General features: G+C 53.7%; 3 protein-coding genes and 1 long non-coding RNA gene across 13 annotated transcripts; 2 read left to right on the top strand and 2 right to left on the bottom strand.

Moving 5' to 3' along the window:
• Positions 1–41: 41 nt before the first annotated feature.
• Positions 42–9,037, bottom strand: IPO4 (importin 4). The gene is made up of 30 exons (XM_082734514.1): positions 8,826–9,037; positions 8,648–8,734; positions 8,441–8,520; positions 8,314–8,355; positions 7,747–7,876; positions 7,463–7,642; positions 7,165–7,230; positions 6,951–7,052; positions 6,781–6,864; positions 5,937–6,101; positions 5,797–5,850; positions 5,529–5,638; positions 5,132–5,240; positions 4,841–4,970; positions 4,536–4,649; positions 4,321–4,434; positions 3,958–4,078; positions 3,670–3,781; positions 3,447–3,562; positions 3,262–3,339; positions 3,128–3,185; positions 2,921–3,026; positions 2,627–2,820; positions 2,449–2,493; positions 1,958–2,083; positions 1,659–1,867; positions 1,408–1,540; positions 1,220–1,324; positions 503–572; positions 42–403 (listed from the first exon to the last, which is right to left on the bottom strand). Exons 1-30 carry the CDS (start codon positions 8,892–8,894, stop codon positions 273–275), a joined length of 3,240 nt encoding a protein of 1,079 aa, XP_082590640.1. The 5' UTR covers positions 8,895–9,037; the 3' UTR covers positions 42–272.
• LOC309866726 lies at positions 8,442–9,282 on the top strand. Of its 2 annotated transcripts, none has more exons than XR_014312769.1 (2): positions 8,442–8,541; positions 9,036–9,282. It is a non-coding gene; the product is annotated as an uncharacterized lncRNA (long non-coding RNA). The 2 variants fall into 2 exon arrangements; XR_014312770.1 differs by having other exon boundaries at positions 8,466–8,674.
• Positions 9,237–14,874, bottom strand: TM9SF1 (transmembrane 9 superfamily member 1). Of its 4 annotated transcripts, none has more exons than XM_082734517.1 (6): positions 14,740–14,874; positions 13,724–14,085; positions 12,331–12,952; positions 11,693–11,878; positions 10,476–10,749; positions 9,237–9,905 (listed from the first exon to the last, which is right to left on the bottom strand). In XM_082734517.1, exons 2-6 carry the CDS (start codon positions 14,066–14,068, stop codon positions 9,512–9,514), a joined length of 1,821 nt encoding a protein of 606 aa, XP_082590643.1. In that variant the 5' UTR covers positions 14,069–14,085; positions 14,740–14,874; the 3' UTR covers positions 9,237–9,511. The 4 variants fall into 4 exon arrangements, with proteins under 4 accessions (XP_082590643.1, XP_082590641.1, XP_082590642.1 ...); XM_082734515.1 differs by having other exon boundaries at positions 13,724–14,100; positions 14,396–14,741; XM_082734516.1 differs by having other exon boundaries at positions 14,396–14,741.
• TSSK4 (testis specific serine kinase 4) lies at positions 14,797–23,022 on the top strand. 6 transcript variants are annotated; one of them, XM_082734539.1, is made up of 4 exons: positions 14,797–14,907; positions 21,325–21,539; positions 21,944–22,310; positions 22,744–23,022. In XM_082734539.1, exons 2-4 carry the CDS (start codon positions 21,328–21,330, stop codon positions 22,924–22,926), a joined length of 762 nt encoding a protein of 253 aa, XP_082590665.1. In that variant the 5' UTR covers positions 14,797–14,907; positions 21,325–21,327; the 3' UTR covers positions 22,927–23,022. The 6 variants fall into 6 exon arrangements, with proteins under 6 accessions (XP_082590665.1, XP_082590666.1, XP_082590667.1 ...); XM_082734540.1 differs by having other exon boundaries at positions 14,829–14,907; positions 21,297–21,539; XM_082734541.1 differs by having other exon boundaries at positions 14,829–14,907; positions 21,297–21,539; positions 21,914–22,310.
• The last annotated feature ends 688 nt before the right edge of the window (positions 23,023–23,710 follow it).

Raw genomic sequence — 23,710 nt, 5'->3', positions numbered from 1 at the left:
CTGAACTCTGTTTCCTGCTCTCAGAGCTACCGGTCAAGCAGTAACCGAACTGCCTTTATTAGGGTAGGATGTCAAGACTCCATTTGCACTGTCCCACAGCGTTAAAAGACCCAGCCCCAGAGACACCCCCATAAGGCAGCAAGCGGGGCTGAGACTCCCGAGTAGCTATGAGGCCCAGAATCTTTGGTAAGGCGTGAGCTGAAACAGGGCTGAGAGGTGGTCCTGGGGCCTGGGCAGGCTCTACTCTCTCTGGCCCGGCTGCAGCCCCCGGTCTAGGTGAGGCCCAGGGCGGCCTGGAGTTCCTGAGCTTTGTCACCAGGCAGCGAGCCCAGGGCCGAGTGGAAGCTGTCAGTGTGCTGTCGGGCCAGGAATGTCAGGAGCAGCAGCAGTGTAGCCTTGGTGTCTGTGTGGAGAGCGAAGAGGGAGAGAGCGGGGAGGCCCAGCCTGTAGGTCCCTAGCTGGCCCCCACGTCCCCGCCTCTGCCCACTGCCACCCAACTCACCTGGTGGGATCTTGTTCTCAGCCAGGATGAGGCTGCAGATGCGCAGGAGCTCAGGAGCCACATCTACAACCTGCAGGGCAGGGGAAACAGGCTGACTTGGGTGTGCCAGCAGCCCTGGGCCCCAGCCCGAGGAGAGCCGGAGTCTCCTGCTAGGGATATACACTTGACACTGTTTCACATCTGAGACAACTGGGAAACCCAAGAAGGACCCATGAAACATGGTGGGAGTAATTTTTTTCTTTGAAGGAGACAGATGGTGACCAAAAGCCCAGACACTCAGAGGAGTTCCACCAACACAGCAGGCTCTGAAGGTGCAGGAGAGAGGTGAACGACACAGGAATATGGGCACCCAAGTCCAAACCTAGCTGGTTGGTACAGATGAATCTCATTTAGAAACCCGAGCTGCTCTAACTGGAAGGGACAGGGAGAGTGGCCCAGAGATGTCTATGCTCTGAGGAACACTGTAGGAAGAAACCCCAGTGTAGGAAGTCAGCCCAGGGAAGCTGTGACTTCTGCCTCCCACCAGAGGGTGTACAGGGCCAGGGAGCATGGGGCCTCCGGAGAGAAAACTGCTGTGCCGTGAGGGGGCCGTGGCCACTGACCCTGGCAGAGTAAGGACACAGGAGTGTCCAAGAGCAGTTTAGGCTGTGACTGCATCAGCTATAAGGAAGGCCAAGCCTGCCTCTGGCTGGAGCTTGAAGCTCCCCTCTGACTTACCTGGTCGGGGCTGCTCTGGTACAGGAAGCTGAAGAGATGCCCTATGGTGACCCACTCCTCCAAGTCCTCCTTAAGGGGCAGGGCATGCAGCAGGGCAGCCAGCACCTGGACACAGAGAGGCCTCAGACCCCTGTTCTGTCTCCTTCCCCCCGCCCCCACAGCTTCTGGGCCTTGCCCCCAGCCCTCACCTGGGGCTCCGGTTTTCTTGTGGGACTGGCCATCAGCAGGCGGGCCAGTGCCCCACAGATGTTGTCACGGACGCGATCGTGGCGCTCCCGTGCCAGGAGGGGCAACAGCAGCCCCAGCAGCTTGGGGAAGTATCTGGTTCCACAGTCAAGGAACAGGCCCACGGCAGACCTCTCCCATCCTAGAGCCCAGGGATACTCTCCACTCCCCACTGGCTGCCCCCACCACCCCCACCCCCACAGCCCTAGGATACTCCTGAGCAGGCCGGCCCCCATGCTCTGCCAGCACACCCAGCCCGAAGACCGCATTGCTCCGCACCTCAGGGTCAGCCTCCCGGGCGGTGCTCAACAGCACAGGGAGGAGCCGGGACACAAACTGGGCTGAGGCCCCACCCAGGCCCTGAATGGACTCTGCCAGCGTCCCCACAGCAAAGGACTTCTCTGCCACAGTGCAGCCCTGTTTCTGGTGGGGGGAAGAGTGCGAGTCAGGGTGGGGCCAGGCACTGGGCACACAGGCAGGACGGGGTTGGAGGCCAGGGCGCAGAGCACTCACCGTCTTGCACAGCAGCAACGGCAAGAAGCTGGCAAAGAAGGGGGCAAAGGCATCTCCCCCCGCCGCAGCGGCCAGGGCAGGAATGGCCTCTCCAGCATGCTCTAGCAACATGGCATCATACTCGGCCTGCGGGGCCGGGTCAGTGGCTAAGGTACCGGGGCTAGCTCTGCTGCAGGGGCCACGCCCCACCCAGTGCTCTGCCACTGCCATAGGTGGCCCCCATGGTGGCTCCTATGAAGCCCAGCTTTTTCTCCTGGTGAGCCTCCTCTCCCCTCTTGATCCCATCCTCCCTGGCCCTAGACCCTCACCTGCAGAAAGCCTTTCCAGAATCCTCACTGCCTTCATGGGAGCAGGGATGCATTATTCAAAGCCATAACCAACCTTGTAGCAGCCCTGGCTCCCTGAGGCCAAGCCCAGGGACACTGTCCATCCCTGCTCTGCAGATACCCCAGGGACAGCCTGCTCCCACCGTGTGCCTCCCGCACTCTCACCTGCTCCTCCTCCTCCTCTTCCTCCTCAGGGTCCTGACAGGCTGTCTGCAGGAGGAGAGTTCAGCTCAGCCTGGGCTCTCTGGTCCCTTATCTCCATGATGGGGAGGTAGGGGGAGGCTGGACCTGTAGCCTCGGGCCAGGCCAGCTCCTCTCCCTGCAGCCCACCTGCCCTGCTCACCTTCCGCTGCAACACAGCCTTGAGCATGCCACAGAGCTCAGCGAGGCGCCCGGGAGGCTGCAGCGCAAGGGGCCCACAGCCGCGCAGCACTCCCGTCAGCGCCTCGAGCACAGCCATTACCACCTGGCGCTCCCGCTCACTGCTCACTGCCTGCATGTAGGATGGTACCACCCGGGCCAGGGCGACCTGCAGAGCTGGGGACATCATTGGCTGAGGCCCCGGTTAGGCCCTGCCCTCCCCCGCCCCCCACCCCACTGTCCACAGTTCCTGGAGGCCCCACTCTCTGCTGCTCACCCGCGGTGTTGGGTTCCGAGGGGCAGCTCTGACAGGCCTTGTGCAGTGCACAGCAGAACTGCCCTAGGGCCTCATGGGCTGCCTTCCGCACGTTTAGGTGAGGGCACTGTAGGATGAGGATGTGCAAGACAGGCCTGCTGTGGTCATGGCCAATGCAGGGCCCCTCACCCCAGGGACCCCACCTGCTCTGTCCGCTGGCCCTCTCACCTCCAGCAACTTGAATACTTCTTCAAAGACACTCTCCATGTACGGAAGGAAGGCCACACTGTGGATAGGCATACAGCCATGGGGACGGAGCTCCCAGGTGGGGTTCCCAGTGTCAGGAAAGGGCCAAGGCTCACCTGGTATTCACTGCGATCTCCCCCAGAGCAGCACAGGTGTCTTCCTTCTCATCAAAGAAGGCGTTCTCCACGCTGTACCTGCAGTAAGATGGGGGTTGGCAGTGATCAGGCACCTACGGGGGCAGGGGCACAGGGCCCTTGCCCAAAGCCAGGGTTCCTCTGAGGAGAATGGCATCCCTCCGCACCCTGAGATCTCAGAGTCATCCTCCTCTTCCTCATCCTTGTCCATGAGCTCCTCCTCTTCCTCCCCATCACTCTCGTCGTCAAACAGAAGGAAGGAGTTGCTTCCGTCATACTGAGGCTGGGCAGAGGAGGTGCAGCAGGGACTTGGGCTCAGCTGTGCCCAGATGATTGCCACCCCAGGGCAGCCCTTCCTGAACCAACTCCGCCCACCCATTCTCTGCTCACCACAATGCCCTCCGTGGAACGCAGGGACAACAGCATGAGCGTGGTGATCTGCGGCAGGTGGGGTGCCAGGCCTTCCCCCATGAGCCCTGATAAGGCTGCAAACAGGCTGTACCTGGTGGAGGCAGGTGGAAGCCGTACAGTCCTGCCTGCTGGAGCCAGACAAAATGGGGAAGCCCGGGGAAACCCGCAGTCCAGAACCACAGGACCGGGTTCTAGGCTCAGGGCTGGGGATCCAGTGGGCAGGCAGGCAGGAGGTGCGGGCTGGGGGCAGGAAGGGGGTTCACTCACGTGCAGCGCCGCAAGTCAGGGTCGTCTACCTGGTCACACAGGCCCAGCCCCAGCTGGCAGCACTCTTCAGCCAGGGGCCTCATGGGCTCACCTACTGCTCGAGCCAGCACCCCAAGAGTCTCTGTGGGGACAAGGGCCAGGTTAGTACTAGGAAGCAACCATGAGCCAGACGGATACAAGGCCAAAACCTAGGGGACTGAAGATGGCAGCTGGGGGTTAACTGAACAATCCCACTGGTTTCTGGGTACATTGGGAAGAGTGCCTCCTTGGATGGGAAGATATCTGTGCTGGCCTGGGGGAGATCCTCATGAACCCCTTGACCCTTCCCCAGCACTGAGAGCACTGCCTGAGCCCCTTATGCACCGAGGCTTTGGATCTGCACAGGCTGGAGGTCCTCGCGGCCTGTCAGCAGGAATTCCCGCAGGTGCTCCATGATGGTGGGGAAGTAGGGCAGCAGGGAGGCCTGTGCAGCTGTGGCTGAGGGACAGAAGGACAGAATCAGAGCTGGAATGAGAATCACCGGGACCACGTATCACAGGCTCTGTAGGGTAACCCAGTACCCGCCGCCTTCTCCTCACCAATGGCTCCCAGGGCGCTCACAGCCAGCTCCTTGGCCCGGGGGCTGCTGGGATTCCTCAGAGGCTGCAGCATGCACTCCATCAGCTCCGGAAGGTAGGGCTGCACTTTGGGCCCTGTGGGAAAGGGCAAGCTAATAAAAAGCCCAGGTCTCCTACTTTCTGGGGGCCCCCTGCCTCTAGGCTGACCTCTAACATCCAACCCAGGGCTCCTTGGCAGCCTGCCACACACCTCTCCCTGCCGCAGGCAGCATGTCCCACCCCCTTCATCCAAAGTGACAGCTCTGTCCCCTCCCTCTCACACCTACCTAGATTCTCCACGAAATTCTCCAGGGCATAGCAGGCCTTGGCGAGGTGGTTTGTGTGCCCAGGAGGCACCGACTTCAGGTAGGCAAGGAGCAGTGGCATCACCTCCCCTGCATAGCTGCTGATGTGGGGCTGGGGGAGGGGTAGGGAGGCCCCGAGTCAGCTGACCAGGGCTGTGCCCTAAAAGCGCCCCACTAAGTGCAGTGGCAGCAGGGATGGGTGAAGAGATGAAGCTGAGGGGAAGCTGGTCCTGGGGACGGGTGGGGTGTCCACCCACGTTCAGCCTCACTGACCTGGAGGTTCTCTGAGAACTGGCCCAGGGCAAACAGTGCAGCATTGCGGACCACCTGGGATGGGTCCTCCAGGCCCTTGCACACGATCTGCAGCAGTGGGGGCAGCAGCCTGGGGGTGCGGAAGCCAGATTCTGGTTGAGGGGCGGGGCCAGAAAGCCCTAGGCTAAGCGCTGCCCCTTATTTCCAGGGCGAAACCAGGGCAATGTCACTGATAGCAGGCACCACCCCCTGCTCTCCACAGCTGAGGTAGCCACATTATCTTTCAATCCAGAACACCTGCGAGGGGAAATGCTCCCCATACTTAAGCTCCAACAGCTGTGAGAGACTAGGACCATCATGGGCCGTGCAGTGGTCCTCCCCATGGCCCGCCTGCCCTCTAAGACAGAGGAATAGGCACCTCTGCCTGATGTGGTCACCAGCTCCATCGGATAGTACGGCCAGCACTAGGAGGCCAGCCTTGCGCTGATACGGTCTCTCACTCCGCAAGGCTTCTTCCAGCACAGGCATCTAGGGGAACGGATGGTTCTCTGCTGAAACCCTGGTCCAAGTCTGCCCACTCCTGCTGCAGCCCTCCACACCTGCCAGGGCCCAAATAGCCTCAGTGGTGGGAAACTAGGCACACTGAGGGAGAGGGAAGGGCACCGGGAGGACAGAGCCATACTTACCAGCAAGGGACAGAGCTTCTCCGGGGGCAAATGTAATGCCAACATGTCCACAACCTGAAAAAGATCGGGAAGACTTTGCTGGACTCCATCTCTGCCCCACAGAGACCTAACAGCCTGCCCCAACCTGTCGCACATCTCACCTGTACAGCAAAGTGCTTAGGAGTCTCTCCTACCAGCCCACTCTCCAGCTCTTCCTCTTCTGAATCCTGGTCCTCAGGATCCAGCTGGCCCAGAGCAGGCTCAGCAGCCATAATGGGGAAAAGGGTGTGTAGTAAGGGTGGCAGGAGACGATTCTTCAGTAAGGCCTTGAAAGGGAAGGTGGAACTATGTCCCTGAGAATCTGCTCCCGAGATGGACTCACAATAAAAATTCCAGCTTTGGGCACCTGGCTGCCTCAGTACGTTAGGCATCTGACTCTTAACTTTGGCTCAGGTCATGATCTCAGGGTCATGGGATCGAGCCTCACATTGGGCTCTACAGTTGGCAGAAAATCTGCTTGAGATTGTCTCTCCCTCTCGTTCTGTCCCTCCCCCTGCTCATGTGCACACAGCTCTCTAAAATAAATAAATAGGGGTGCCTGGGTGGCTCAGTTGTTAAGCATCTGCCTTGGTCTCAGTTCATGAACCCAGAGTCCTGGGATCAAGCTCTACATCAGGCTCCCTGCTTGGTGGGGAGCCTATTTCTCTCTCTCCTACTCCCCCTGCTTGTGTTCCCTCCTTCACTGTATCTCTGTCAAATAATCAAAATATTTAAAAATAAAATGAAAAATGATAATAATAAAATAAATAAGTCTTAAAAAAAAATTCCAGCCCCCTAGGTCACAAAGGGTCCAGCAGGAAACTCCCAAACTTCCAGCCAGGAGCTGGAGTGAGGCCAGATCAAGTTTTGAAAACTGCAAGATACCCCTGAGATGAACAGAATGTCCCAGAAATTAGCCCAAGGATGGAAATGGGGGTGCAGTCATGTGTATCATGGAGTACTCACCTTGCTCTTGACTTTGACCAAGAAACTGAGGCAGCAGAGAATCCGTACACGTATCGCATCACCCAGAGCCACATTTCTAGCCACCTGCCCAGAGACGAACTTGAATCAGAAACAGGCAAGGGAACTCCCAGCAAAATAAGCAGCAGAGGCTATGCCCCTCCCCGGCTCACCTCCAGGCAGAATGTGAGGACCTCAGAGAGGTGGGAGGTGATGATGGGCACCTCTGACTCCAACAATTCATCCAGGGCCTCCACAGCCTCACAAGCCTTTGCCTGCCAGCCAATCAAACAAGTCAGAGGGTAACCATGGGTTACTTCAGTGGACCGGGCCCTGTGGGCCTGTACTCTCCTCAAAACAGAGCTCCTGCCTGAATGTTGTCCTCACCTCATCTGCAGAGATCAGAGTCTGCACGGCCACAATGAGCTTGGGTACCAAAATCCGTGCAAGAGGCTGGAGGGCAAAAAGCATAATGCACGCTCACTCATCCCAGGCCCCAAAAGCTGGCTGCATCCTCAAAGCCTGGCCACAGGAGCCAGGTACAGCCACCCACAGTATCCCCTCTCAACTGCTAGGGACAACAAATGGCAGAGATAGAGTCTAAAATAGTTCTGCCTCCTGCAAGGGTAAGGACACAGAAGCTCTGAGGGCAGGGAGCCAGGGAAGGGGAGGACCCGCATCTCACCACATCATCAGTGCCCAGGTAAGGGGCCATCATGGTCAGAGTGCGCAGGGAGTAGAAGAGGAGCCCAGGAGACCCCACCTCACCAAGGGTCTCATTCAGAAGCCGAAGAAGCTCCCGGTGGTGGGGCTGGAAGGCCTCAGGCCGGGAGGTCACCACCACACTTAGCAGCAAAAGCCCCATCTATCCAGGTGTAGGGAATGAGAGAGAAAAGCTTATATGGTCTATCCAGCCACTCAGTCCCCCTCTCCCTTCCTTCCTCCCACCCACCCACCATGTGCTAGTACCTCTCTCTCTGGGATATGAGGGCTGTGGGTACTGTGTTGAAGAAGCTGCATGAGCTGAGGCCAGGCCTCCAGGCCTTCCTTTCGAAAAATGGTGCCAGAGAGCTGGGCCAGACTAAGGCTCACAGAGTGCCTGCAAACAGGAGAGATTGCCCCTGACCCCAATCACTCTCCAATACCCTCCCCAGCACATGCTGGGCCTGCCTCCATGAGGTGGCCAGGACAGAAACCTCCAAGTGTGGGCAGAAGGTTTGCCAAATTGGGACACATAGGAGGGTGGCTCATAGGGAGACCAGCAGCAAGGTGGGTGTGTAGTCTGGTGAGCCTGAACTCAGGTAGACTGAATTTCGGTTCCATTTTTCTGATTCGGGTTTAGGAGACCATCACAACCCATTCTCATGAAATTTAGTCTTCAACAATCTTAAAATCCTTGCTCCACTCTTGCTTTAGAACAGACAACATCTTTCCCCCTCCCCGGCCCTGTCCGGAGCTGAAAGACAAGGCAGAAATCCACAGAGGGTCTCAGCCTGAGTCAGTCAGGATCCCAAGAGGAGGAAGGTAGGCACTTACTCGGTCTCCCTCTGAAAGGCGGTCAGGACCAGCGACTTGAGGCTGGAACGCAGATGGCAGGTGTGAGTACTTGGCCCGCCTAGGAGCCGCCTCCGCCCGGCCCCGCCCCGCCCTTGGCCCCTCCCACCTTTCCCGGTGCTCCGCCGTCAGTCGTCGCCAGCGGGTGCTCAGTCGTCTGCGGGTCAGCACAGCCGCGAACTGGCGGATCTGGGACGAAGAAGCACGCATGTGAGGGTCCGGGCAGAAAGGGGCTGAGCGGCCCGCAGGGGGGCAAGCTGGGGCTCGACCGGTGGCGTACTAAGGGACGCTCCGCGGGCAGGGGCAGGCGTTTCACCTGAGGATCGACCGCCGAGGCGAGCAGGTGGCAGAGGGCGGGCAGGGCGGCGGGGTCACGAAGAGCGGTCTGGAGCTGCTCGGTGGCCTGGGAGGAGTCCCAGGGTCAAAGTCGGGGCTTTCCCACCACCTCCTCCCGTTCGTCCCGGTCCGATCACCCCCCACCCCCCGTCCCGTACCCGGCGGATGCGCTCGGTGTCCGGCAGCAGCAGTTCCCGCAGGATCTGCTCCAGCCCGGCAGGCTCCATGGCAGCGGCCGAGCCGCCGCTACTGGGTCGGGTGTTGGGGGGGAGGGACAGCACGTGGAAGCCCTGAAACCCGCTTCCGGCGGAAAGGGCGTTGCTCCGCGCCCTTCCCGTCGCCACGGTGATTCAACTCGCTTTCCATAGGGAGCTTCGGCTTCGCCACTTCCGTCAGCTTACCGCGGAAACAGGCCCCGGCACCGCAGGTTCCCCCGGACAAGAGTTCCCAAGCTCCGCGGAGAACTCGCGTTCGGTGCGTTCCGCGGCTGACCCGGCTTCCTAAGGGACAGTGCCCATAACGGCAGGGCTTGAGTTCCTATTTCCAGACCAAGCCCCCCAACTACAGGATCCTTTTTCTTAATAAATTTTATTTTGATAATTGTAAAAAGAAAAATCAGGACGAAAACTAAAGGCAACTTAAAAAGTTCAAATATATACTCCTTATATAATAGAGATTTGTAATTTTCAGGCTCTCCGGGGGAAAGGAGGCCCAAAGGGCAAAGGGGAAGGCAACAATGCCATCACACAATTCAGTCAATTAGAAGAGACGTTGGTAAGAAAGATCAGTGGGCCTCTGGACGTGAAGAATGAGAGAGAAGAGCAATAATTTTGTCATCCAAAACTCAGTCCATCTTGAGGTTAACATAGATATAACGGATGAACTTTAGGGAAGAAAAAAAGGAGATGGTGCCTAGCATGAGGAAGAAGACATAACCAGTGAGTAAGGAGTAGCCAAAAAACTCTACTGTCTGTACCGCCCCTGACATGTTGGAGCGCCGGGCATAGTAGAAAACGGAGTAGAGGAAGATGAAGAGCCCAGTGGAGCCAACACTCAGCACAGATCGCCACCACCAGCGGTAATCCTCCCCAGACAACTGGAAGTAGGTGAGCGCAATGGAGATGCATGCCCCCACGCTCAGCAGGATGGCGAAGACAAAGAAGAGGATGCCATACAGAGTGTACTGTTCCCGACCCCAGACTGTGGCAAAGATGTAGTAGAGCTCCACAGAGATGGCACTGTGAAGAGAAGACACGACACACCGCATTAAAGGGCTGTGCACCGCCAGCACAGTGCCAGCTCCAAACCCAGCCACCACCCCTCCGTGGTACCAGGTCACTGTGGAAAGTGGGTCTGCTTCAGTCCCTGCCCCGGAGTGCCTGGCTCCATGGGGACTCTTCTACCCATGACTCGCCGCAGTCGTTTCAAGAACATCTGCCCTCATCAGTTCAGAGCAAGGATCTTGCCTGTTTGATTTTCAGCTGTATCATTTGCCTGGCACTAGAGGTCCTCAACAGATCGAAAAAGTAATGATTTGGGCTTCAAGCACCATGTGCTGCCTGTGGACACTAAAGTCCGAAACCAGAAAGATGGTGAAAGGGAGCAGTGTCTCCTGAGAGCTTCCTAAGTGAGACACCCTCACCTGTGAACTGCTTCAAGCAGAGTCCTGCTTGGAGAAAGGAGGACCCATTTAATGATCTCTTACTGGTAAAGCTGAACCAGGGGTTATCACTCTTGTTGGGTTAGGGTCCTGGGAAAGGAAAAGTCAGGAACCTGAGAGTGATGGCCATGGCATAAAGGGAGGATACCTGAAAGGCAGGAAGCCTCCAACAGTCATGTGGATGAGTGTAGACTTGTACCAGGGCTGGGGTGGGATTTCCCGGGCGATGTTCTTGGTGCGACAAGGTGCGTCAAAGGGGCTAGCATTGTTCTTCCCGAAGATGCCTCCGATGACCGTGAGGGGAAAGCCCACCAGCAGCCAAACTGTCAGCAGCAGCAGTATGGTGGTGGCTGGCAGAGCCTGTGTCGAACCATTAGCCCAATGCACCGAGTTCACCACACTCCACGTCAGGAAGAAAGGCACTGCAGGGATGGGCCCCCAGAAGGAGGGTCAGCAGGGGGAAGTTGCATCCCTGGGACCACCCACTCAGACTAGCCCTGACAGGCAGAGAGGGTGTGAAGTATCCTGCTCCCAGGCAGATCTCTGCCCGGCCACAGCCTGTAGTATCCGTTCCTTATCTTACCAACATCCCCTCCCCCATCCATTATCATTAAAGTACAAAACAACTGTTATGCTGTTACATAATCTAAGAGTAACACAATCCACCTGCCTCCAAGGCCCTATCCCTCTGTGGTATCCTATCCAGGATTCCTAGCATGAGACATCCCTTTGGATTAAGGCCTTGTCTTCAGAAAGCTCTGGTTCAAACATAATGTGATAAAATATAAATCAGACAGGATTGGGAACACAAAAGGCTTAGAATGCACACTACTACTGCCTTTGAAAGGACAAACTGGCTTGTAAGGCTAGAGTCGGGTAGCCACCTCCAAATTAAAAAAATATACTTTTTTTAAGGGGGGGGGGGGATCAAAAAATAAGTTCCCAAAAGAGTGTTATTTCATTCTTGATGTAATGGTCAAGAATACAGGATCTTGAGTCACAGTGCCTAGGTCTGAAACCTGCTCTACTCCCTCTTAGGAGCGTAATGTCAGGCAAATTACTTAACCAGCCAGAAGTTCATTTTCCTCATCAGTAAAATGGGGACAATATTACCTTCACATAGGATTACTGTGAGGATTAAATGAGAGGAAGGGGTGTCGAGTGCTTACCATGCTGCCTAGAACATTTTGCAAAAGAAATGCATTCTTGTTTTCTGAATGGTTTTGTTTCTTTTGCATACTTTTATTGCTTTGAAGCAATAAAAATAGAGTGCTTTGAAGCACTCTATTCCGGGTTCCACAATGTGTTCTAAGTTTCTCAAATCGGCCCACCAGGCCAGCCCACCAGGGAAAGGGCAGTCCTCACCAGAGAAGAGGCTGGTGGTAAGAATGATGTTCCACACCCAACGCTCGCCTCCAATCTGCCGGTAGAAGTGGCTGGACACGTAGCCAGAGATGCAGCAGGTCAGGGCATACAACAAGATGGCTGCTGAGTTAATGGCCCCATGACGGTGCACATTGAACATGCCCAGCAGCGCCATGACAATAATGCCTGCAGGGTGGTAGTGGAAAGCCTGTGTCAAGTCTTAGTCTCTCCCTTTTCTGGCAATTTCAGAGGAATTGGTCCCCTTCCACCCAGACCCAAGGTCTCCAGAAAACAATATCCCCTACTTCTGTTGTCCAGCAAACCCACAGCTGAATATACACATCCTTTCTTTCTTTCTTTTTTTTTTCCAAGTAAGCTCCACATCCAGCATGGAGCCCAAAGCCGGGTTTAAACTCATGACCTTGAGATCAAGACCTGAGCTGAGATCAAGAGTTGGATGCTTAGCTGACTGAGCCACCCAGGTGCCCCATACACCTCCCTTTTGAGGCCACCCCACTCCCCCTTCGGTCTGCCCCTCACCTTGGACAGAAGAGAAGATCTGCAGATCTTTCCAGAACAAACCACCTGCTTAGTTCTACCCCTTGAGAGAAATCCCTGATTAATTTTTATCACCTCACCAGTGCCAAGGGCCAGGAACTGGGCACCCACACCAAGCACAGCACAGAGCAGACCACGGTATGGAGGGAAGCGGAAGACATCTGTATGGATAATTTTCCAGCCATTGTCACCTTGGTCAAAGTCATCACCAGAACCTGCAGATGTAGTCTCCTCATCCAAGTTGTATCGAGCCAGGTCATTTCGAAGCACACGCATGAGAATGACAGCCACAAAACCCACCAGTAAAAACACAAGCACCATGGAATTGATGATGGACAACCAGTGGATTTCCAGTGTTCTGGGAAAGAAACCACCATCATCACCACGGCGCCTGTCACTCCGACGTTCCACTGAAGTCTCAGACCAGCGCACACTGTAGGTGTGGGTGAGGCCTAGGAACTCATCAGGTCGTAACCCATCTAAGCTGTGGGGCTTGACGTCCCGCACTGAGACATTGGCAAATATAATTCGATCTCCATGGAATTCTAGGTGGAAGTCCAAATGGGTCCAGAGCCCTATTTTGTGGCTGTGAGGCAGGAAGCCACTCTCCTCCATGTAGCCCACAAAGCCACGGATTGGCAAGTCGTCCACTACAAATTCGAAGTAGTACAGTTCCTCAATGGCCTGGCGAAGTTGTTCCACCTACAAAGAGTAAGTCAGGAGTCAGACACGGCCTCCCCAGGCAGAGGGTTAGAGCAAGGTTTCACAACCTGGACACCACTCATATTTGAGGCTGGATAATTCTTTATTGCAGGGAGCTGTCCTGTCACTATAATAAGCACCATACCTGGTTCCTTCCCACTAGGTGTCAGTAGCACCACCAACAGTTACAATCAAACTGATCTCTAGGAGACATTACCAAATGTCCCTTGAGAGACAAACTGAACTGCCCCGTGTTAAGAACCATTGGGTTAGACCCTAGTGTGCTGGGATTCTCCAAAGAGAGCAATATGACTTGATAGGGGTTAAGGTGTAGTAAAAGGAGAAAGGCAAGGTGGAGGAAGGTCTGGGTAAATTAAAGAAAAGTGCCCTTAGGATCTGCTAAAGAAAAAAGCATAACGGTAAAGATAAGAGTGTAAAGGAGCTAGTTAAGAAAGCCAGTAAGTAGGTATGGAAGGAAACAAATATGCAGTAGTGACAGGTGGGACCTTATTACCAATACGCAGCTTGGAGTCAGGAGTTCTGGGCTCTAGTGTCACCTCTGTAATTCAATATCCACGCAGTCTTGGAAAAGTCTCTCATGAGCAAGTATGTTTCTTCCTCAACTGAATGCAAATAATACCACCTACCAGTGGGGTTGTAGTTAGAATCGAGTTGGGTCATTTCCATAGAGGTGAAAACCATAAATTAGGAGGCACTCTTATGAGTCCCTGGGAGGGAGGGCTAAGCACTCGCCAATGCAGAGAGGCTGACCTGTGCAGAATTGAGCTGCATGTGGCACAGAATTCTCTTCTCCACATTCTCCCGAAAGCGTATTTCGTACAAAGACTCGGCCATTCGGTCCCCATCCAGCACTTCACCCAGGCTAAGGCTTTTGTGACGGATCTTCTCAGGGCAGCAGACCGGAAGCTGATAGTAGTGGTAAGTCTCCTGAGGGTTGTGGTAGGGTCCCACTTTGTTGACGTAGAGAATGACGGGGTCACCGGCCTTGTAGTGTGTCACACCTTCCACCCCTGGCTCATAACCTGAGCCCAGCAGCAGTATCAGGACTGGCAACCACTGGCAGCTCCAACTCCCCGGCTGCCCTAGGACTGTCATCCTTAAGCCAGTGGAACCTGTTTGGGGGGATCCTGCAGTTATGAAAAGCAGGGATCAATTCCTGACGCCCCAGCTCAGGTCCTTCGAAACGAAGCCCCATAGCTCCAATCTCTCCCCCTGGCCGCTCAAACCCTCCCTCGGGAGGCCGCCCTCCGACCCCAAAACAATCCTGTCTATCCGCCTCTGCGCTCTCGTCCTCTAGATCTGGGGTCCGCGTCCCACTGTCCGCCTGCCCCGGACCTCCCAGCGCGCCCAGCCCGTTTCCATGGCAACACCACGCGGCCTCGCGCCTCGGGCACCTTCCCGCCGCACCCGCGGGGTCCTCACCGCTGGGGTAGGGCTGGCCTCCGCGGCGCCCGCGGCCTCCGCGGCCCCGTAGCTGCCCTTGGGCTCCTGCCCGGGTCTCCCCCAGAGCGGCGCGGAGCGGCGGCCCGGAGAGGACCTGACGACCGACCTCCACGGGGTTGGCCGCCGCGGCGCCTGATCGCAGCGGCTGCGGTCGCAGCACGCGGGACGCCGCACTCGGCTGAGTGAGGGGCTCCTCGATGGGGTTTCTCCAGCCGGGAGGCCGGCCCAGCTCCGGAGAGCCCGCAAGGCTCGGCTAGTTCGCTCCCCCGGCGGGGCCACCCCACTGGCGATGTGCAGAGCAGCCCAGGACACGTCAGTCTTACCACTTCCGCCTCTCCCTCAGGGGCCTCAGCCCGGCGGAAAGCTCCTCGCTTGGAGCGGAGAGGGGACCACGCCCCCACGACTGCTGCCGTGGAGCGGCTCGGCCGACGGCTTCTCGGGCAGGAGCTACAGCTGAGGCCAGTCTGCGCGGCCGTGGACGCCCCTTCGGGGTAAGAGTCGCCTTTGGGCCGCCCGCCGGTCCCCAGGGAGACTTGGGGCCCGGGCAGAAGCCCGGGAGCCGCGTCCGCGGCCCGCGTCCAGTGACTGTCCGGAGACGGAGCCGGGTTGGTGGCTGGGCCCACACCTAGCGGACGCCCGGAGCATTTGCTGGCTGAACCAATCGGACTCGCCCCGAACTGCAGAGGGCGAACTCCGAGAGGCGGTCCGTGGCCCCCAACCCGGGCGGGGCGGTGGGAGGGGGGCAGTGAGACTTTGGGTGTCACTGTGCTAGGACACCTCGGGCACAGTACATGCAAGGGTCCTGGAGTCTGGATCTCTCCTCACTGCTGCTCTCCCAATCCGTCACGAATGGTCTCCCGCCGAAAAATAAATATATAAATAAAAAATATTTTCCCGGGGCTGCACCGGAGGCCTCCCTGGCCACATAACGACCATCCCATATTCGAACTTAGGCTAGCCCGAGCCAGGTCTGGTGCGGAGGTAGGCAGAAGAGACAGGGTGTCACCCTTTTTATCTGGTGAGTTGGGCAGCCTGACAGGGTTATTGTTATTTGCAGGTAAAGAATCTGGGCATACGTTCGACTCTTTCTTTGTTTTTGTTCGTATTTACCTGTGTGGGTTCGAGCTTAATTTCGTATTGCAGGTTATTCTGGAAAAGTTTACTTTTGCCTGTCTCCGCTACTCTAAGGGCGTCTGCCATTAGGGGAGTTTTGAAAATCAGACCCAGGGGCAGTGACTTCCTTTTGGCCAGCGGGGGGCAACATTTAAGGATGCAGACTTAAGGTTCCCTTTCCCCGCGGAAAGACGTTATCTAGTACAGGGGTAAATCCTAAGTGGCTTCTGACCTGAAAAGTCCTCCATTTACCCTCTTCTGCCCTCTCTGACCCAGCCCTCCTCTCTGCAGGAGGAGGAGGTGAGGTTCTAGGAAGTTGGAATTGAGGTTTTTTTTAGCTAAATCAGTGAATTTTGTAATTAGAAAAGTAACTTAGAGAAGCCAGAGACGTGGAACTGTTTCTCACTCCATCTCAATCACCAGTCTCCTCAGATCAATGCTGTCAAGCCCCCCCTGCTGCTTATTTCCTCAATATCTTCCAAATACTTGCCTTCCATGGCTACCTTAGTTCAGGTCCCATCCTCTCTGACCTAAACTACCACCACAACCACCTTGCTAGTCTCCTGGGCACCTCCCCTCTTGGGTCCATTTTCCACTCTGCTGCTGTGAAGATTCATACATCTACACACTGTATATACTATTCCCTGCAACGGTGGTTCTCAAATCTTGGTGTGAATCACATTCGGCTAGAAGCTTATTAAAAACAAGGAGCTCTGGGTCCACAAAATCAGGATCTTAAAGCTCTGGGTCCATAAAATCAGGTGGTGACTAGGCATCATGATTTTTTAACAGGCCCTGACTTTGACCATTTTGATCAAAATTTGACCATGAGTACACAGGAGAAACTCCAAAAGGCTTGGTATATGAGGCCTGTCAGACCTGGATCTTTATTACTTCTCCAGGTACATTACCCTTTTGGAACCCTATTCTGGATTCAAATTAGGATCTTGAATGTCATGTTCTTTCAAGCCTGCAAGCCTCATACGATTCCTTCGGCCTAGACAGCCCAGTCTGTTGTTCCCTATTTACGTGCCTGGAGACTCCTCTTTAACAGTGCAAATGCCTCTTCTATAAAGCCTGCCTTTACATCTTCCAGTCTTTGTTTATAGCACTTTATCTCACTGTACTGTTATTTTACTTTTGTGTCTGTCCTCCTTGCTAATTACTAACTACTCCTAGGAAGACTGTAATTTATCCATCTTGATATCCTCAGGACTTAGCAGTGTTTTTGTATAAAGTAGGCAGCTTAATACACATTTTCAAATGAACTGATTTACCCACTGGACATGAGGAGGACAGAGCTGCCACCAAGCCACCTGTCCTGAGGAGCAGATGGGCAGGGCTGGGGGTGGGGGCCTTCCTGACCACGGTGTGCCCTGGACAACTCATCTTGCTAGTGTGAGAATGATCTAGCTTCCAACAAACTTTGGAATTACCCTGCCAGCAGGATCTGCAGGCTGTTCATAAGTAGGAATTTACCAGTAGCCTACCACATAATTTGTTTTTGGAATTGTTTTTGTAAGACAGCAAATCTCATTCTTCTGTTCTTTCCCTGCATGCCATGCTCCCACCTTGCTCACGCACAGTCTTATATCCAGATAACCCCTCTAGCAAGAGACCACAATCTCTTGTCCTCCGTCATTCCCTCCAGACTTGTTCTTGTTTCATGGAGAATTGCAACCCCTCCTTTTGTCCCTCTGACCTTTTTCTAGCTTGTCTTTCGAACCCATGTGGCTTAGATTCTGCATTCCATCATTTCAGCCACATTCTTGCCTGTGTTCTTGATGCCTCTCTTCCATTCTTTCATTCCAGCTAGCAGGGGAAACTTTAATCTTGGGTTCATCTGTCAATATTCAAACACCTATGGGGCACCTGGGTGGCTCAGTTGGTTAAGCATCTGCCTTTGGTTCAGGTCATAATCCCAGGGTGCTGGGATTGAGCCCCGCATGGGGCTCCCTGCTCAGCTGGGAGCCTGTTTCTGCTGCTCCCCCTGCAGCAGAAGTAAAGATAAGTAAAATCTTTTTTAAAGATAAGTAAAATCTTTTTTATTTTTTTTTATTTTTTTTTTAAGATTTTATTTATTTATTTGTCAGAGAGAGAACGAGCGAGAGTGAGCATAGGCAGACAGAGTGGAAGGCAGAGTCAGAGGGAGAAGCAGGCTCCCTGCAGAGCAAGGAGCCCGATGTGGGACTCGATCCCAGGACGCTGGGATCATGACCTGAGCCGAAGGCAGCTGCTTAACCAACTGAGCCACCCAGGCGTCCCAGTAAAATCTTTTTTAAAGATAAGTAAAATCTTTAAAAAAAATACTCAAGCACCTATACCCAAGATAGTAAAAAAAAATCTTAACAGTGTTAAAATCATGTGTCTATAAATTATGTTTTTGTTTTTGTTTTTTTTTTAAGATTTTTATTTTTTTATTTTTTTGACAGACAGAGATCACAAGTAGGCAGAGAGGCAGGCAGAGAGAGAGGAAGGAAGCAGGCTCCCTGCTGAGCAGACAGCCCGATGCGGGGCTCGATCCCAGGACCCTGGGATCATGATCTGAGTGGAAGGCAGAGGCTTTAACCCACTGAGCCACCCAGGTGCCCCTATAAATTATGTTTTTAACTTCAGTTGGACCCCCAGTGCTGCCCAGTGATCCTGCTCATTTTCCATATCAGCTTTCTTCCATTCTCCACAACCCATTCTTCCCAAACCTCTGACTTCACCTCCCTCTTCTTGTCAGCTGGACCTCCCTTACAGCCCTAGCGGGAGATGCAAGCAGAAAAAACACAATTACTATGTTATGACACTATGTTAGATGTGGTGACAGAGAAAGTACTTGGGCTCTGAGAGCACCCAGGAAGGAGGAACATCAAGTTTGGGCTTGAGCAGTCAGTAAAAGGTGTCCTTAAAATAGCTCATGAGCTAAGTCCTCAAGGAAGAGTAGGGGTTTGCCAGGACAGAGGGAACAATGAAGAAAAAGTAATTGTTTGGCTGGAGCACTGCATGTATTTTAAAAGATAAAACTGGGGGCATCTGGGTGGCTCAATTGGTTAAACATCTGCCTTCAGCTCAGGTGGTCCTGGGATCAAGCCCCTCACTGGGCTTTCTGCTCAGCGGGGAGCCTGCTTCTCCCTTTCCTTCTGTCTACAGCTCTGCCTATCGGTACTCTTTCTCTGTCAAATTTAAAAAAAAAAAAAATCTTGGAAAAAAAGGATAAAACTGGAGAGATAAGCAGGGTCAGATGCTGAAGCCATATAAAAGAATTTGGACTTGATCCTGAGACGGGAGGACATTGAATTGCTTTAAGTGGGAATAAAGTAAGTGTTAATGCCTTGGGGTTCAGGGTGAACACTGGTGGGGAACAGAAAGCTTGCTAGAATTGGTGGAGGCTTGACCAAAGTGGCAGCCGCTTCAAGAGGCCGGAATGTATTATTAAAGATAATTAGGAGGCAGAAGAGGTGACAGATCAGATGTAGGGGCTGAGGCAGAAGGGAGGGTCTAGGATGACACCTGGGTGTGTAAACTGAAGATGACTGTAGAACTTAACAGAGGGTGCCTGGGTGGCTCAGTTGGTTAAGCGACTGCCTTTGGCTCAGGTCATGATCCCCCGCTCCTGAGATCAAGCCCCACGTCGGGCTCCCCCAACTCTGCTGGAAGTCTGATTTCTCCCTCTCCCTCTGCCTGCCTCTCCGGCTACTTGTGCTCTCTCTGTCAAAAAAATTAATAAAATCTTAAAAAAAAAAAAAAAACTTAACAGAAAGAGGCAGTCTAGGCCAAGAACATAAAGAGTTCAATTTTGGACATGGTGAGTTTAAGAGACCTGAGAAAGACCTGTCCATGTGATGTCCAGTAAGCAGCTGGATGCTGGATCTGAAGTAGAGGACATCTGGGGTAGACATGAGATTAGGAGCAGTCAGCACTGGTTTAATAACTAAAGTGTTGGGAACGGGTGAGATCCTAACAGGAGAACATAAAGCCCAGAGGAAGTAAGGCCTGTGGCAGGATACGATGAAGGGACAAATAGAGAAGATAAGGCTCCAGTGAAGTCTGAGGAATGGCTAGAGGGATAGGAGGAAAACTACAGAACTTAGGGTCATGGGAAGCAAGATAAGAACGTGTTTCAAGGTTCACAGGTGGAGTCTCTACCATCCCTTCAATCTGAGAGCTTATAACCTTGTAACTGTTTTTACTTGTATAAAGGTATGAAGGTGATGCTCTGCAATTTTGGAGCCTAGGCTTAGTTGATCGTGCCATTTCTGATTTTTTTTCCTTTTGAAATTCAGTGCTACGCTGAGGGTTGCTGGAGGGGAAGGGGGCAGGAGGGATGAGGCAACTGGGTTATGGACATGGGGGAGGGTGTGTGCTATGATGAGTGCTGTGAATTGTGTAAGACTGATGAATCACAGACCTATACCCCTGATATAAATAATACATTACATGGTAATTTTTTTTAAAAAAGCAAAAGAAAAGAAAAATCAGTGCTATTATGTGGAGGAACTCTGGCTAGTCTGGCTGGATGGTGAGATCATATGTGGCAGAAACAAACCATCCCAGCTAAGATGAGACCACCAGAAGAACCACCCAACTGAGCCCAGCTCAATTTGGAAAAAAAAAAATGGTGGTTGCTTTAAGCCAAACAAACAAAAAACACTGTAAGGTTAATATTACTTAGAATAGGCTCTACAACGCCTTGTAATTCTCTGTAATATTCTCACATGTGTGTTTCATTCTGGATAATAAAGTCTAGGAGAACAAGGTGTTATTGGCGATTTTATCCCAGCACTCAGCATGCAGCGTAGCACACAGCAGATGCTCAATAAACATGCATGTTCGACTAGATCTATAGGGGGTCTCACCAGACTGCAGAAGTTGCCTCCGGGAATATGTTCCACAGTGCACCATTCTCAAGCCTTGTGGCCAGTGGTGGAAAGGTGAATTGTGATGTATGTGGAACATGGGACCCTGGGGAGTTCCGTAACCAGGAGGAGAAAGAAGCAACAACAGCTAGTGGAGACAAAAAGAACTGCTGCTCCCTTCTTTCCCCTCCATGTTCCTAGTGGAGAGTTGAGCCCAGCATCCCAGACTTGCGTGACTATATAGGCAAGCATTCAGAGACTGACTTCACTTTGGTACCCTAGCCCTCAGTGGCTCAAGGTTGGCTTTCTGAGCAGATAATAGGCTTTTAAGTAGCAAAGTTCCCTGCTCTCAGCAAGCCCAACATCATGGGGAAGGGAGACACCTCGGAGGTAGCACCACCCACCTCAGCCTACCGCTCTGTCATGGAGGACTATGGTTATGAGGTGGGCAAGGTCATTGGCAATGGCTCCTATGGGACGGTGTATGAGGCTTACTACACAAAGCAGAAGGTGATGGTGGCTGTCAAGATCATCTCAAAGAAGAAGGCCTCTGAGGACTATCTTAACAAGTTCCTGCCCCGTGAGATACAGGTTGGAAAGGGGGCCGGAAAAGGGAACTGATACCTAGCTGCTTAAGACTTCTCAGAAGGGCTATGGTTAGGAGGGGGAGGAGATAAAACACACCCCCCACCTCCCAGTCAGGGCTGAATGTCTTCCTAAGCAGATGGAGAATGATTTGATGGAAATTCAACCTCTTTCCACCCACCTACTCACCTCCAGCCCCTCACAAAGTGAAAGTCCAAAGCATAGGGTTTGCCCACAGACCATGCAGGCCTCTGGAGCTTAATCCTCTTGCAAAGTTCTAAGTTAGTTAGAACAGCAGGAGGAGGGCTGGGAGCACAGCCAGGGTTCTCCCTTCCCAGGTCTGATGGGTCCCTCTTCCGGGGCCAGGTAATGAAGGTCCTACGGCACAAGTACCTCATCAACTTCTACCAGGCCATCGAAACCACATCCCGAGTATACATCATTCTGGAGCTGGCTCAGGGCGGGGATGTCCTGGAGTGGATCCAGCGCTACGGGGCTTGCTCTGAGCCCCTTGCTGGCAAGTGGTTCTCCCAGATGACCCTGGGCATCGCCTATCTGCACAGCAAGGGCATCGTGCACCGGTGAGGGTGCTGCCACCAGGCTGGGGCCCATGGGCTCTCCAGGGGGTTTCATGCATGTTTCCCATTTTCTGCCGCCTTTTCTCCCTTGGCCTTCCTCAGTTATCTAGGCCCCTTCATCCCCTCTATCTTAATTCTCTGCTCAAGAACATTTCTGTAGCACCCACCATGAGCACGGCACCGTGAACTACAATGACGAGCCCCCTGTGGTCCTCAGGTACCATCCTCTCTCACCTTTGGGCTCTGCTCACAACTCCATGGCTCCTCCTCTTCCCTGTGTCCGCCTAATGGCACCTCTCTCCACTCTGCCTTTTCCATCTCTAGCCTCTGACCCCTGGCCCTTCAGCTCCCGGTCTAATACTAAGCCCTCTCCCCAGCCTGACCCCCAGCCTTTCTGCTGCTGGTAGGGACTTAAAGTTGGAGAACCTGTTGCTGGACAAGCGGGAGAACGTGAAGATATCGGACTTTGGCTTCGCCAAGATGGTGCCTTCTAACCAGACAGTGCACAGTAGCCCTTCTTACCGCCAAGTGAACTGCTTTACAAACCACCTCAGCCAGACCTACTGTGGCAGCTTTGCTTATGCGTGCCCGGAGATCTTGCTGGGCTTGCCCTACAACCCTTTCCTGTCTGACACCTGGAGCATGGGTGTCATCCTCTACACTCTAGTGGTCGCCCGGCTGCCCTTTGATGACACCAATCTCAAGAAGCTGCTGAAAGAGACTCAAAAGGAGGTCACTTTTCCATCTAACTACTCCATCTCCCAGGAATGCAAGGTGCTGGCTCCCCCAGGAGGGCTGAGGCCTCAGGGATGACCCACAGGGAGGGAAGACCCATCCCAGGCCTCCCCACCCTGGGGGAGGCTCTTCCCCACCAGACCCATCTCATACTTTAACCCCTTCCCTAGAGGAGTTGACTGGGAGGGAGCCCCTGGGCTCCACACCTTACATGATAGTCCTAAGCAGGTTTTAGCCTCTGTCTCTTTAGGTCAGAAGGGGATTATGCAAGTTTTCCTCCAAGGTACTCTTCCTTTCCCTCTCCTCCACAGAGTTCAATGCCTGGCTCTTCCGGATAAAATCAGGACCACACTCCCTTTCACCAGAGTGGTGTGATGGGCTCTCCTGCTTCTCTCTTAGGTCCAACTGCTCACTGCCCGTGTGGCACAATGGGAGGCGAGCTCAGCCAAGACCTCTCTTTCCCCTGCCCTAGAACCTGGTCCTCCAGACGCTACGCCAAGCCACCAAACGGGCCACCATCCTGGACATCATCAAGGATCCTTGGGTGCTCAAGTTCCAGCCTGAGCAACCCACCCATGAGATCAGGCTGCTTGAGGCCATGTGCCAACCCCCCAGCACCACTAATCGGCACCAATCCTTGGAAATCAATACCTAAAAGTGGTTGAAGGAAGGGGTTGAGAGAGGAGCAAAGCAGGAGGGTCTGGGGCTAAAAATCTTTTATACCAAAAATAAATCTGATTTAGTTTCAGCAGCTGGGGTCAAAGACACTCTTTCTACAGGGGAACATTAGCAGGGAACACTTACTGAGGGTAAGAGGTGGATTTCTTTCTTTCTTTTTTCAAGATTGTATTTATTTATTTGACAGAGAGAGAGAGATCACAAGTAGGCAGAGAGGCAGGCAGAGAGAGAGGGAGAAGCAGACTCGCCGCTGAGCAGAGAGCCCGGTGTGGGGCTCTATCCCAGGACCCTGAGATCACGACCTGAGCCGAAGGCAGAGGCTTAACCCACTGAGTCACTCAGGTGCCCCAAGAGGTGGATTTCTAACCAGAGTCTGTAACCGGTCATCTTGGTATCTGTTAAATCAACAGGGTAATTCATAATGTAGCTCATACGTGGCTCATGGAGGAGAGTGCTGGGATGAACACCCACTTTTGGGAAGCTTCATTATTCTGGCCAAGTAGATGCTCATTATTTTACATCTCTGTGCATTCTAAATGATCAAGCAGTGGGGTAGAGCCCCCGGTTGCTCTTTGGTTATGGCTCTGCCTCAGTATACAGTCCAAAGGGATGGCATTATTTGTTCTCTTTGAAATGGGTATCAAGATGGGTGAGATATCCTGGTTCCTTCTCCCTTCTCCTGATGCCACTTTAACCACTACTGAACAATCCCAGTGCATCACGGCCCCTCGTCTACTGCTCTTAGAAACAGAAATGACAAG

This window comes from Mustela nivalis, assembly GCF_964662115.1.
Source record: "Mustela nivalis genome assembly, chromosome: 6".
Taxonomy (NCBI): domain Eukaryota; kingdom Metazoa; phylum Chordata; class Mammalia; order Carnivora; family Mustelidae; genus Mustela; species Mustela nivalis.
Note: the sequence above shows the minus strand (reverse complement) of the source record. Positions and strands in the feature narration are given on the sequence as shown.

What these genes read in the sequence shown, in the direction of transcription:
- TSSK4 (XM_082734536.1), top strand. Translation starts at nt 20,740, where the DNA reads ATGGGGAAGGGAGACACCTCGGAGGTAGCACCACCCACCTCAGCCTAC. An exon ending in AGCAAGGGCATCGTGCACCG is followed by an intron (nt 21,540 to 21,913) that starts GTGAGGGTGCTG and finishes CCCTCTCCCCAG; the next exon opens with CCTGACCCCCAGCCTTTCTG. An exon ending in CCATCTCCCAGGAATGCAAG is followed by an intron (nt 22,311 to 22,743) that starts GTGCTGGCTCCC and finishes CCCCTGCCCTAG; the next exon opens with AACCTGGTCCTCCAGACGCT.
- TM9SF1 (XM_082734517.1), bottom strand. Translation starts at nt 14,068, where the DNA reads ATGACAGTCCTAGGGCAGCCGGGGAGTTGGAGCTGCCAGTGGTTGCCA. An exon ending in GTTCCTGGCCCTTGGCACTG is followed by an intron (nt 11,879 to 12,330) that starts GTGAGGTGATAA and finishes ACCACCCTGCAG; the next exon opens with GCATTATTGTCATGGCGCTG. An exon ending in GGAGGCTTCCTGCCTTTCAG is followed by an intron (nt 9,906 to 10,475) that starts GTATCCTCCCTT and finishes TTCTCTTCACAG; the next exon opens with TGCCATCTCTGTGGAGCTCT.
- IPO4 (XM_082734514.1), bottom strand. Translation starts at nt 8,894, where the DNA reads ATGGAGCCTGCCGGGCTGGAGCAGATCCTGCGGGAACTGCTGCTGCCG. An exon ending in GCCTTTCAGAGGGAGACCGA is followed by an intron (nt 7,877 to 8,313) that starts GTAAGTGCCTAC and finishes TCCTGTTTGCAG; the next exon opens with GCACTCTGTGAGCCTTAGTC. An exon ending in CCTGACTTGCGGCGCTGCAC is followed by an intron (nt 3,782 to 3,957) that starts GTGAGTGAACCC and finishes TGCCTCCACCAG; the next exon opens with GTACAGCCTGTTTGCAGCCT.